The sequence below is a fragment of the Filicampus tigris genome, chromosome 15 (assembly GCF_054856515.1).
Source record: "Filicampus tigris isolate MCC_2025a chromosome 15, RoL_Ftig_1.0, whole genome shotgun sequence".
NCBI classification, from domain to species: domain Eukaryota; kingdom Metazoa; phylum Chordata; class Actinopteri; order Syngnathiformes; family Syngnathidae; genus Filicampus; species Filicampus tigris.
In genome coordinates this window covers 11,997,637-12,011,225 of record NC_141231.1, presented here as the reverse complement: position 1 = coordinate 12,011,225, position 13,589 = coordinate 11,997,637, and the positions used below count along the sequence as shown (strand labels likewise).

The window sequence follows — 13,589 nt, the reverse complement described above, 5'->3', positions numbered from 1 at the left end:
GAGACCATTTGAAGATAAACGAAACAAACTTAACATGTGAAGGGAGGCCAGAATTGAAATTATGTGCTTCCTCTGACGTGCTCCAGTTAGGAGGTGAGCAGCAGCATTTTAGACCAACTGGAGATGCTTGAGGGAGGACCTGCTGACTCAAAATAAAGACCATTACAGGAACCCATGTGAGATATAACAAAGGCAATGAATTACTGTTTCTGAGTGCAAAGTGTATTTTAAAAAATTGTGTTATCATTTATCATTCTTGCAACCTTGTGATGTGGCTCGGGTTTCATTATAAAAAAACATGCTGTACAAAGACAGCCGCTGACCTGAATTTGGACACCACAACTTGTAGTTCAGACAAGCATGTACATTTGTACATGAAAGAATGATGAAAATAAATGTTCAAAATGTGTAATGTTAGTATTCAAAAATTTTCTTTTAATCTAATCCAGTATAGTACGTTTGTTGAGTTGCATTAAATCTTTTGTTATCAAACATCAGGGTATTCTTTTGTGTGCAATACATGTTAATTATTAAAATATATTTTTGAACTGTTAATGTTAAAATGTATAATGCTACATTGTCTTAAAATGTTTCTTATTCGGCGTACATCCTACGCCTTTTATGATGTATTTGGTGCTACTGTACTTGGAGACCTAAGTATTTTTAATTTTTTGTAAAGTTTCAGAACCACTGGTTTAGTCGCAGACGGTAGTGACTACTATGGAGTTAATAAATGAACACATGAACTTGAAACAACACCATAGCGCTTAAAAAATATTTTAAACGCTTTTAATTTACATTAAGTAAATAGCAAAATAACATGCTAGCACGCTAGGCTAAGCGGAAGATGAAGCTGAACCGGAAGCGACCGTGTTTCTTCTCGACGGCAGCAAGTTCTTCTTCGTGGGTGGAGGCCTCCGACCGACGCGTAGTGCCACGTTGATGGAGCCCAGTGGAGACGTGGAAACCCGAGTCGATAGAGAGCTCAGCGGGTACCGGTAGCTACGAGTAGCCGCCGTATTGTCATACGTCGGGGCGGGTGTTAGTCGTTTAAACGCCATTGTACAAGGAAAAGCGAAAGGAGCGAAAAACGCTGCCTGTCGTTTTTTCTTTTTCATTCATTGTGTACCTGCGCGTATGTGACAAGGAGCAAAGAGAAAAGCCAAGTAAAACCAGGTAAGCAATTTATCAGCTGACCGCAAAGACTATTAAATATTTGAGGTTTTTTTTATTGAGTAATCGTGTTAGGTTAATTAAAGAGTCTATCCATAGATGTGAATGAAAGGGCGATTGTGTTTGTCTGGATGTGCCCTGCAGATGGCAAGCAGTGCAGGTTCTTTTCACGCCAAAAGTCATCTTTGGTTAATTGAAGACTAAATTAAATTTTTGTGTCTCAAATTAACGTAAGTGAGTTCTGGCAAAAGAAGCTACACTGGTCTCTAGTCAAAGTAGGGTCACCACAGTGGTCCCCACGGGCACCGGGTAGCACCCAAGGACCACATAAGTACCCCCTGCCCCCGGTAATATTTATAATTAAAATCACAATTATTTTTAGATTGTTTTTAAATTGCCTGTTTTACAGCATATCTACTGAAAGCTAGAAGAACTAGGGTGTAGTTCTACAATTTTTAAACAATATTTCAAAAATTCATCCTCTAAACTGCTTATCGTCATTTTAATTTGTTTATTTTGCTACATTTTAATGTATTAGTACATTTAGGCCTGTCACTTGGAGTATATATTTTTTTCATCATTTGGATTCTCTTCACGCGTTTTATGGCTTTACTACAACTATTTGTCATGCATTATGCACTTTGCCATGATTTATCTTAGTCAGGAACAATCAAGGGTCAAATTGTCCCCCTAACCCATCAGAATGAAAGTTTAACTTCCCTTTTAAATTGGCATCATAAATGTAAGTCAGTAAAAAATTGCAAAAAAGTACCAGATGCTTATTACAAAAGATGAGGGTATTGTTCACCATCTAGTTTGAATAATGCCATTTAATAGAGAATTCTACATTAACAATGGTCCGACAGGGTCAGTACACATTTCAAATATAAGTATGATCAAATCAATACATTCTTGTTATTTTTTAAAATATTTATTATTCAATATTTTGAGTTTTGTACTCTCGAATTGATCAATCATGGTTGATCTTTTAACGGTGTTACATTTGTTGCATCTCAGGTCCTTCCATGAGGAATGGCTTCAACGAGATGAAAAGCCCCAAAAACGTTAAATATTCAGTTAGATTTTATAATGCAAAAAAACATCACGCAAAAGTCACTACGCAGAAGTAATATTTTTTTACAGGCTTAAATACTTCAGTATAAAAACGCTGAATATTAAATAATAATTTTAACATACCTGATTATATCATGAATAAACAGTGCCGGTGTCATTTCAAGCAGGGCCACCACCCAAAAAGCCTGGATGTAGGACTGTGAATTTAATGGGTGTTTTTCCCTTTTTTTTTTTTTTTTAATGACATTTGTATTTAAGTCTTTAAACACCTTTTTCAAATCTTAGACCTTGTACAAATGACATTAGATCTGCTTTCCACACCCCCAAAAAGAGAGGCATTAAGTAGGATCAAAGTGGCCTGCAAATTTTTTTTTTTTCTTTTCTTTTTTTAGGATGAAACTGAAAGAGATCAACCGTACCGCTATCCAGACCTGGAGTCCGGCGCAGCAGCACCCCATCTACCTGGCAACAGGTGCGAGCACAAGCGACCAACCTTTACCAGCAAAATCTTCTTGCGTGTGTCTTGCTCATCAGATGATGTCATATTTCAAACTTGCAAAAATTATTGTCCAGGCACGTCGGCGCAGCAGCTGGATGCCTCCTTCAGCACCAAAGCCTCCCTGGAGCTCTTTGAGCTGGACTTGTCTGACCCGTCGCTGGACATGAAGTCATGTGGCAGCTTCTCTTCGTCTCACAGGTCCAAAAAAAAAGAAAGAAAAAAAAAAGCATTTGGGGGCACTGAGATGTTTGAATGTCACTGACCACCGGCTTCCCTCAGGTACCACAAGCTGGTCTGGGGTCCCTGCGGAGCGGACACACAGGATCACCCGGCCGGTTTGGTCATCGCCGGGGGCGAGAACGGCAACGTCATCCTGTACGATGCCGCCAAGATCATGGCCGGCGAGAGCGACAACGCGGTTGTGGCCGAGAGCGACCGGCACACGGGCCCTGTGAGAGGACTGGATGTCAATCCCTTCCAGGTACGCCATCCGCGTCCTCTTCTCCCGCCTCACGCTTTGCTCACTCTTGAATCTTCTTTGTCTGTGGTGCAGACCAACCTCTTCGCATCCGGCGGGAACGAGTCCGAAATTTACATCTGGGATATAAACAACTTTGATTCCCCCATGACACCAGGACCCAAAACACAGGTACGGTTGTCACTTCTTTCTCAAGAAATGCAAGAATGTCGCAATTCGAATAAATGCATCGCCTCAAATAAATACTGCCTTTTTCCTCTCATCAATAATAAAAAAAATGGGTTTACTCAATTCCAGCATGCCCCGCGACCCTTGTGAGGATAAGCGGTTCAGATAATGGTTGGATGGATGGATGGGTTTACTCAATAAAATAATTCACTTGAACCTATTTGTACAATGCAATTTATTTCCTAATACTGGCAAATTTTGTTAGTCTTTTTTAATAAATGTTATTTTTTGGGATAATTTGTTTTTCAATGAAAATTATTTTTGAACACATTTTTAAACTGAAAATGTCAGTATTTTGTAGAAAATGTGAATGGCGTCAAACGGTGAAAATGCAAATAATATTTACCAAACAAAAAACAAAACTGTGAAATACCGGGACAGCAAACCCGCAATGGAGGGGGTTTTACTATACTGTATGACGTTATATTATAATGGTCCGTGTTTGTGTGTTCACAGCCAGTGGAGGACATCGGCTGCGTGTCGTGGAACAGGCAGGTTCAGCACATCCTGGCCTCGGCCAGCCCAAGCGGTCGCGCCTCCGTGTGGGACCTCCGCAAGAACGACCTCATTATTAAAGTCAGCGATCACAGCAACAGAGTACGTAGACCGCCCCCAATAAATAAATACATAGATAAAAGCCTCAAACTAAGAGGCAAATATGTTTGAAAACGCTTGTAGATGCATTGCTCCGGGCTGGCATGGAACCCAGAGGTCGCCACCCAGCTGGTCCTTGCCTCCGAGGACGACCGCATGCCCGTCATCCAGATGTGGGATTTACGATTCGCTACCTCCCCGCTCAAGATTCTGGAGAATCACACAAGGTGCGAGTGTCTCATAGAAAATAAAAGAAATTATTTTTTTCACAATCACATTTTAATGGCCATACACGTGTAAAAGTAATATTTGCAGTTCATAGTTTGTATTATATTTTAATTATTTAAAAAATGATTGATTGCGTAACTAATGATATTTATAGAATGATTAATATTGTTACATCTATATCATAATACTATACTATAATAATAATAATTATATAATAATATAGATGTAACCTGAAAGGGGAAAAAAAACAAAAAAAAAGGAAAAAAAACACATCTGAATCATGACTTTCATGCTACGTTGACCCGAAGCATTTTTCCCTTCGCAGAGGCGTCCTTGCCATCGCTTGGAGCATGGCCGATCCTGAGCTGCTCCTCAGCTCCGGCAAAGACAGTAGGATCCTGTGCTGGAACCCAAACACGGGCGAGGTGCGCAAGTAACCTTCCCGCCTCCCCCATTTTTTTTTTTTCTATTAATCCTCCGTGACCGATGTGACCATCCACCCTTACCCGCCCAGGTGCTGTACGAGCTGCCCGCCGGTAGCCAGTGGTGCTTTGACGTGCAATGGTGCCCCAGGAACCCGGCGGTGCTTTCAGCCGCCCGCTTCGATGGACACATCGACGTCTACTCCATCATGGGCGGCAGCAGCCAGGCACAGAGCCAGAGGCACGCTGACCAGGTGGGACACCATTTTCATGCAGCCAGAACTGAAGAGAACAGGCATTTATGCAGCTGTGCCTTTTGATGCCAACTGGCTCACGCCATCTTTTTTACTATTCTAGTTTCTTTATTTTTTTTTGTCAGAAAAGGAAATATCCAGACACACAATCACTTAAATCAAAGTGCAAAGGGAAATCTACACTTCGAGTTCACATGAGTTTTTAAGATGCATTTGTGTCCAAACTTATTTTTTTACTTCTTATTTTTACAGATCAGTAACTCCTTCGACAACATGGATCCTTTTGGGACAGGACAAACGTTGCCCCCGCTGCAGCTACCTCAGACCGCCACACCCCCTGCTAGTGTTAACCCCCTGAAGAAGCCCCCTAAGTGGATCCGCAGGCCCGTGGGGGCGTCGTTTGCCGTGAGTCACTGGAGTCGCACTCACACACGCTTTTGTTGCCCCTGACACAAGGGTCTGGTTTACTTCCCTGTGGCGTTCCTCAAGGGTCAAACTTAGGGCCTATCAGGCAAAACAACAACAATAGGACATTCTTTGCGGGAGTGATGTCAGGATGTTTTTGTAAGGACAACAACAATGTCCTGACATCTCTCCCCCAAAGAATGGGAAACGTGGCCACTAAGGAGCCATTTTGCCAACAGTCCGGTGGGTATACAAAAAGGTCATTCACCAGCCATATCTGGTAACAACAGCAACCCTCATGTGACCAGCTCAAGGGGATAAATCCGCCAGACACGTACTGTATATAGTGAGATTCCACACCCAAAGAGTCAAATTCTTTTTTTTTTTTCTTTCTATCCTGCAGTTTGGCGGAAAGCTAGTATCCCTGGAGAACGGTCCGGCAAATGGGCAACAGGCTGGTGGCCCCCGCCTGGTTCATGTCAGCCAGGTGATAACAGAGACAACCTTCTTGACGCGGTCAGAGCAGCTCCAGGCCATGCTGAGCGCAGGCACCTTCCAGGAATTCTGCCAGGAGAAGATCCAAACGGCTCAGGACCAGTTTGAAAAAACTGTCTGGTCTTTCCTCAAGGTAACCGTTGGCTATTTGTATGTGAACGGGCACGTTTTTATATTGCGTGGGTGTGCGTGTACGTGTGTGTGAATGGACAGACCGATGTGTAAAGTATGTATGTATGTTAAAGGAAAGCTGTGTGTGTGCTTTCCAGGCCAACTTTGAAACTGACATGCGCAGTAAATTCTTGGAGCTTCTGGGCTACAACAAAGAGGAGCTTGCTGCCAAGGTGAGACCCACGCGCGATAGAAGAAAATCTGCGATATAGGACAATAAAAAAGGCTTTTTTTACATGCAGTTTCCCAACCCTCACACACTTTAAACATTTTAAAATGTTATATTTAAAAAAACAAAAATGTACAACCAAACCATCTAATCTAATGTTAGCTTAATGCTAACACAAAATGCGAAACGCCTTAGTGGGCTAACAGAAAATTGCATCAGTAATTCTATGAACCTTCACACAACTCTCAATTCCGACTTAACTGTAGAGTGTAAAAACCCATAAGAATGGAGTGCTCCACTATAGTAAGATGCAGTTTAGCATCACAAGGGAGTGTCAATACGCGACCGTGTCTGCAGATATCTGCTGCGCTGGAGGGAAAGCCTGCTGACGCTTCACTGGTGGACGCAGCGACCGCTTCGGCCAGATCGCAGCTTGTCAATCCGGAGGCGGTGTTTGACATGATCGCCGCCGCAAACACGGGCGCCACGCCGGAGAGCCAGGAGTCCGATGGACCGGACCAGAGCGTAGCTCCTCCGGAGGAAGTGGAGGAGAAGGAGGAGAAGGAGGATGATGATAAGGAGGAGGAGGAGGAGGAGCAAGAGGAGGTGATCTCCTTGGAGGAGGTAACCATTCATGACGGGACATTCAAAAGTCTTTAATGACAAACATAGAAAATCAAATAGTCCTCTTCCAGCCTTCTATTTGGTTAGGATTTGGAAACATTTTTCCAGGGGAAATAATAGGAATAGAGATCATCTGAATTATGGCCAAAGTGTCGAAAAGTGAACCACTGCTAATATTAAAAAGGGTAAAAATGTCATGTGAGGACACTTCTTTCCTCTTTTTCAGGAGGTGCCGCTGGACAAGGAGGAGGATCCCAAGATTCCCGCCCAGGTCAAGGATGCTGCCGCCAAGGCTCCTGCAGAGGGGGTCGACCTCAGCATCAGTAAAGGTAATCATAACACACGGGGATTTTAATGTACTGGATGTATATCGAATTTTTTTTTCCGTTTTGTTTTTTTTCATAATTATTTGTACTTTTTATTTTTGTTTGTTCCTGTATTTTTATTTTGAATTATTTTTATTTATAGTTTTTGTGTGAGTAATTTTTCATTTATATTTTCCACATTTTTTTGTTTCTGCAACTTTGTGTTTATTTCATGTTAAATTTCATTTCTGTATTTGTTTCATAACTTATTTTTAGTTTTACTTTTAATTTTTTCTCCAACTAAGAGTTTGTATTCAACTTTTATGTTCATTTATCATATTTAGTTTTTTAATTATTGTATTGTTTATTTTTATTCCTTTCTATTATTTTTACTGCCTTTCATTGTTTCTGAAACCATCTTCATTGTCGCGATTTGTATTTTAGTTATCTGTACCTTTTTTTATGGTTTCTGCTATTATATCATTCTATTTTTATAGGTGCATTTTATTTTCATCATGTATTTTTATTTTTTTTGTTTGTATTTATATTATTGGTATTTATTAAATGTTTCTGGTTTTGCATACATTTTTATGTATTTTTATTTACATTTTTATTGCTTGTAATTATATTTAATTTTTTACTAATTCATTGTTTCTCTAACTATGATGATAAAACCTATTGTATTGATGTCCTCTCTTTTTTTTTTTTTTTTCTTCCCCCAGACATGGATGGTCTGATAACGCAGGCCCTGCTAACAGGCAACTTCGACGCTGCCGTGGAGCTCTGTCTTCACGACGACCGCATGGCCGACAGTATCATTCTCGCCATTGCCGGTGGCGCCGACCTCCTGGAGAAGACGCAGAGGAAGTATTTCCGCAAGACGCGTGGCAAAATCACCAAGGTAAGCCCAGGATTTTTCCTAGCTCAAACTGAGGAAGAGGTGGCTGGCTCAAAACAAACACTTTTTCGGTGAAGTATTTCAATGCATTTTATTGTCCTTGCCCATTTTCTTTTTGTTACATCAGATATAATACAAACATACATGGGAGGGGTACTACAGAAACCCTGTTTGATATAGAATTAAATATTGTATTACAAAACTGCATGTGTGTACATAAACATTAACTAGGCTGAATGAAGTCTTGTTAAATGATAGATGAACTTTCCCTTGGTAATTATACTTTCTAACATGTTTTTCAAAATTAACTTTATTTGGACTCTTTATTTGAGCCAATCATATTAGACACAAATGAAAATTATGGCATACTTGTTTGATAAGCACAGAAAGCTATAGCTTGCTAACAAGCCAATTTTGATGCAGTCAGGTATGTTTAGTTACAAACTAAACAATAGTTACCAATTTGTAAATGGATGAAAATAGTACAACATTGGCAGCGGCTAATTTTGAGTCCATATATTACATACAGGAAAAGCCCTATAACCTGAACCGGCAGAAATTATTCTCATTCTTCAATCAAACGAAGGCAATATAATACTTTTTATTTCTGTCCGGTAGCTGATCAGCGCCGTGGTGACCAAGGACTGGCGTGACGTCCTGACCACGTGCAACCTGCACAACTGGAAGGAGGCGCTGGCAGCCGTCATGACCTACGCCAAACCCGACGAGTTCTCTTCACTGTGCGGTAAGTTGATCGCCAATTTTGGCATCGTCTCCTTGCCTCATAGACATCGTACACGACTCACAAAAATGTCTTTGGCCTGCCTCCTTCTCTCGACTCACTCGTGCTACTGCTGTTGTGTGTCTCTCAGACCTCCTAGGCGTCCGTCTGGAGGCGTCGGGCGAGGCTGCTCTGCAAGCTCATGCCTGTCTGTGCTATATCTGTGCCGGCAATGTGGACAAACTGGTGGCCTGCTGGAATGCAGCCGGTCAGCGTCACTGCCCACTATCCTTGCAGGTGCGCTGGGGAGATTTTTCCATTTTGTCGTTGTGATTGCATAAGCAGGTTTTTCATCATGCGTGTATGCAAATGAGCATACTTCTATTTTATGTTTGTGACAGGACAGCCAGGCACAATATGATATAGTATAATGTGTGTGTGTGTACAGTATGTGAATAGTAAGACATTTACATTATGCTTTCAATATGAATGGCTAGGCAGATGTTCACATAATGTGAGTATGTGAATGTACAGACATCTGCTTCCATTGTGTGCCTGTGGCTTATGTGAATGTTTCCATTCTGAACATAAGTCTTTTCTATCATCTACAAAGGACCTGGTAGAGAAAGTGGTGGTTCTGAGGCGCGCTGTGGAGCAGACACAACGCTCAGGTCCTGATGCCAACGTCGGCATCCTGCTGGCTGAGGAGATGGGTCGCTACGCTGGCCTTCTGGCCTCGCAGGGCAGCCTGTCCACCGCCATCAGCTACCTGCCCAATGGCAGCGGACAGGTGAGCTTGTGGCTAAACTCAGGGAATGGCACTGCAGAACCATTGAGGGAGGAAGCTTTAAACAGTTGGTTTTATTAGCCTAAAGCTCAGAATGCTAGCATAAGTTAATGCTTAATTACAAGCTAGTCTCCCTGCGCGAACGTTTTTGGTAGAATTTCTAGAACGACCACACCGCACTTGTGTTTTTACACATGTGCCACCAAATTAGATTTTATACTCTTTAGACAACTAGAGTCTAGACACTTTTTCAAACACGAGATTCACTTTGCTCAGAAAGCTAGCTCTACTTATTACCAATGATTGTTAACAAGCTAGCCTCCCTGAGCTACTTTTTTGAGGTACCTCCATCCAAAACTAGGGTTAGGGTTTCCAGCTAGGGTTTTCAGTTAGGGTTTCAAACTAGGGTTAGGGTTTCCAGCTAGGGTTTTCAGTTAGGGTTTCAAACTAGGGTTAGGGTTTCCAGCTAGGGTTTTCAGTTAGGGTTTCAAACTAGGGTTAGGGTTTCCAGCTAGGGTTTTCAGTTAGGGTTTCAAACTAGGGTTAGGGTTTCCAGCTAGGGTTTTCAGTTAGGGTTTCAAACTAGGGTTAGGGTTTCCAGCTAGGGTTTTCAGTTAGGGTTTCAAACTAGGGTTAGGGTTTCCAGCTAGGGTTTTCAGTTAGGGTTTCAAACTAGGGTTAGGGTTTCCAGCTAGGGTTTTCAGTTAGGGTTTCAAACTAGGGTTAGGGTTTCCAGCTAGGGTTTTCAGTTAGGGTTTCAAGCTAGGGTTAGGGTTTCCAGCTAGGGTTTTCAGTTAGGGTTTCAAACTAGGGTTAGGGTTTCCAGCTAGGGTTAGGGTTAGGGTTTCAAACTAGGGTTAGGGTTTCCAGCTAGGGTTTTCAGTTAGGGTTTCAAGCTAGGGTTAGGGTTTCCAGCTAGGGTTTTCAGTTAGGGTTTCAAACTAGGGTTAGGGTTTCCAGCTAGGGTTAGGGTTAGGGTTTCAAACTAGGGTTAGGGTTTCCAGCTAGGGTTTTCAGTTAGGGTTTCAAGCTAGGGTTAGGGTTTCCAGCTAGGGTTTTCAGTTAGGGTTTCAAACTAGGGTTAGGGTTTCCAGCTAGGGTTTTCAGTTAGGGTTTCAAACTAGGGTTAGGGTTTCCAGCTAGGGTTTTCAGTTAGGGTTTCAAACTAGGGTTAGGGTTTCCAGCTAGGGTTAGGGTTTCCAGCTAGGGTTTTCAGTTAGGGTTTCAAACTAGGGTTAGGGTTTCAAACTAGGGTTAGGGTTTCCAGCTAGGGTTTTCAGTTAGGGTTTCAAGCTAGGGTTAGGGTTTCCAGCTAGGGTTTTCAGTTAGGGTTTCAAACTAGGGTTAGGGTTTCCAGCTAGTGTTTTCAGTTAGGGTTTCAAACTAGGGTTAGGGTTTCCAGCTAGGGTTTTCAGTTAGGGTTTCAAACTAGGGTTAGGGTTTCCAGCTAGGGTTTTCAGTTAGGGTTTCAAACTAGGGTTAGGGTTTCCAGCTAGGGTTTTCAGTTAGGGTTTCAAACTAGGGTTAGGGTTTCCAGCTAGGGTTTTCAGTTAGGGTTTCAAACTAGGGTTAGGGTTTCCAGCTAGGGTTTTCAGTTAGGGTTTCAAACTAGGGTTAGGGTTTCCAGCTAGGGTTTTCAGTTAGGGTTTCAAACTAGGGTTAGGGTTTCCAGCTAGGGTTTTCAGTTAGGGTTTCAAGCTAGGGTTAGGGTTTCCAGCTAGGGTTTTCAGTTAGGGTTTCAAACTAGGGTTAGGGTTTCCAGCTAGGGTTAGGGTTAGGGTTTCAAACTAGGGTTAGGGTTTCCAGCTAGGGTTTTCAGTTAGGGTTTCAAGCTAGGGTTAGGGTTTCCAGCTAGGGTTTTCAGTTAGGGTTTCAAACTAGGGTTAGGGTTTCCAGCTAGGGTTAGGGTTTCCAGATAGGGTTTCAAACTAGGGTTAGGGTTTCAAACTAGGGTTAGGGTTTCCAGCTAGGGTTTTCAGTTAGGGTTTCAAGCTAGGGTTAGGGTTTCCAGCTAGGGTTTTCAGTTAGGGTTTCAAACTAGGGTTAGGGTTTCCAGCTAGGGTTTTCAGTTAGGGTTTCAAACAAGGGTTAGGGTTTCCAGCTAGGGTTTTCAGTTAGGGTTTCAAACTAGGGTTAGGGTTTCCAGCTAGGGTTTTCAGTTAGGGTTTCAAACTAGGGTTAGGGTTTCCAGCTAGGGTTTTCAGTTAGGGTTTCAAACTAGGGTTAGGGTTTCCAGCTAGGGTTTTCAGTTAGGGTTTCAAACTAGGGTTAGGGTTTCCAGCTAGGGTTTTCAGTTAGGGTTTCAAACTAGGGTTAGGGTTTCCAGCTAGGGTTTTCAGTTAGGGTTTCAAACTAGGGTTAGGGTTTCCAGCTAGGGTTTTCAGTTAGGGTTTCAAACTAGGGTTAGGGTTTCCAGCTAGGGTTTTCAGTTAGGGTTTCAAACTAGGGTTAGGGTTTCCAGCTAGGGTTTTCAGTTAGGGTTTCAAACTAGGGTTAGGGTTTCCAGCTAGGGTTTTCAGTTAGGGTTTCAAACTAGGGTTAGGGTTTCCAGCTAGGGTTTTCAGTTAGGGTTTCAAGCTAGGGTTAGGGTTTCCAGCTAGGGTTTTCAGTTAGGGTTTCAAACTAGGGTTAGGGTTTCCAGCTAGGGTTAGGGTTTCCAGCTAGGGTTTTCAGTTAGGGTTTCAAACTAGGGTTAGGGTTTCAAACTAGGGTTAGGGTTTCCAGCTAGGGTTTTCAGTTAGGGTTTCAAGCTAGGGTTAGGGTTTCCAGCTAGGGTTTTCAGTTAGGGTTTCAAACTAGGGTTAGGGTTTCCAGCTAGGGTTTTCAGTTAGGGTTTCAAACTAGGGTTAGGGTTTCCAGCTAGGGTTTTCAGTTAGGGTTTCAAACTAGGGTTAGGGTTTCCAGCTAGTGTTTTCAGTTAGGGTTTCAAACTAGGGTTAGGGTTTCCAGCTAGGGTTTTCAGTTAGGGTTTCAAACTAGGGTTAGGGTTTCCAGCTAGTGTTTTCAGTTAGGGTTTCAAACTAGGGTTAGGGTTTCCAGCTAGGGTTTTCAGTTAGGGTTTCAAGCTAGGGTTAGGGTTTCCAGCTAGGGTTTTCAGTTAGGGTTTCAAACAAGGGTTAGGGTTTCAAACTAGGGTTAGGGTTTCCAGCTAGGGTTTTCAGTTAGGGTTTCAAGCTAGGGTTAGGGTTTCCAGCTAGGGTTTTCAGCTAGGGCTTCAAACTAGGGTTAGGGTTTCCACCTAGGGTTTTCAGTTAGGGTTTCAAACCAGGGTTAGGGTTTCCAGCTAGGGTTTCAAACTAGGGTTAGGGTTTCCAGTTAGGGTTTCAAACTAGGGTTAGGGTTTCAAACTAGGGTTAGGGTTTCCAGCTAGGGTTTTCAGTTAGGGTTTCAAACTAGGGTTAGGGTTTCCAGCTAGGGTTTTCAGTTAGGGTTTCAAACTAGGGTTAGGGTTTCAAACTAGGGTTAGGGTTTCCAGCTAGGGTTTTCAGTTAGGGTTTCAAGCTAGGGTTAGGGTTTCCAGCTAGGGTTTTCAGTTAGGGTTTCAAACTAGGGTTAGGGTTTCCAGCTAGGGTTTTCAGTTAGGGTTTCAAACTAGGGTTAGGGTTTCCAGCTAGGGTTTTCAGTTAGGGTTTCAAACTAGGGTTAGGGTTTCAAACTAGGGTTAGGGTTTCCAGCTAGGGTTTTCAGTTAGGGTTTCAAGCTAGGGTTAGGGTTTCCAGCTAGGGTTTTCAGCTAGGGCTTCAAACTAGGGTTAGGGTTTCCACCTAGGGTTTTCAGTTAGGGTTTCAAACCAGGGTTAGGGTTTCCAGCTAGGGTTTCAAACTAGGGTTAGGGTTTCCAGTTAGGGTTTCAAACTAGGGTTAGGGTTTCAAACTAGGGTTAGGGTTTCCAGCTAGGGTTTTCAGTTAGGGTTTCAAACTAGGGTTAGGGTTTCCAGCTAGGGTTTTCAGTTAGGGTTTCAAACTAGGGTTAGGGTTTCCAGCTAGGGTTTTCAGTTAGGGTTTCAAACTAGGGTTAGGGTTTCCAGCTAGGGTTTTCAGTTAGGGTTTCAAACTAGGGTTAGG

General features: G+C 42.6%; 1 protein-coding gene across 4 annotated transcripts in view; it reads left to right on the top strand.

The window, feature by feature from the left end:
• Positions 1-689: 689 nt before the first annotated feature.
• Positions 690-13,589, top strand: part of sec31a (SEC31 homolog A, COPII coat complex component) — a 31,982-nt gene continuing 19,082 nt past the window's right edge. For 3 of the 4 annotated variants that reach the window (XM_086053081.1, XM_086053080.1, XM_086053078.1), the window contains exons 1-18: positions 691-1,176; positions 2,640-2,719; positions 2,821-2,944; positions 3,026-3,227; positions 3,300-3,395; positions 3,909-4,049; positions 4,131-4,273; positions 4,600-4,699; positions 4,789-4,950; positions 5,203-5,355; positions 5,759-5,983; positions 6,120-6,194; positions 6,548-6,814; positions 7,041-7,143; positions 7,842-8,020; positions 8,636-8,762; positions 8,890-9,035; positions 9,352-9,528. In XM_086053081.1, coding sequence (XP_085909207.1) covers positions 2,641-2,719; positions 2,821-2,944; positions 3,026-3,227; positions 3,300-3,395; positions 3,909-4,049; positions 4,131-4,273; positions 4,600-4,699; positions 4,789-4,950; positions 5,203-5,355; positions 5,759-5,983; positions 6,120-6,194; positions 6,548-6,814; positions 7,041-7,143; positions 7,842-8,020; positions 8,636-8,762; positions 8,890-9,035; positions 9,352-9,528 — 2,499 coding nt within the window. In that variant the 5' untranslated portion in view covers positions 691-1,176; position 2,640. Of the gene's footprint in view, positions 1,177-2,639; positions 2,720-2,820; positions 2,945-3,025; positions 3,228-3,299; positions 3,396-3,908; positions 4,050-4,130; positions 4,274-4,599; positions 4,700-4,788; positions 4,951-5,202; positions 5,356-5,758; positions 5,984-6,119; positions 6,195-6,547; positions 6,815-7,040; positions 7,144-7,841; positions 8,021-8,635; positions 8,763-8,889; positions 9,036-9,351; positions 9,529-13,589 lie in introns of all 4 variants that reach the window. The other variant, XM_086053079.1, reaches the window with a different exon arrangement.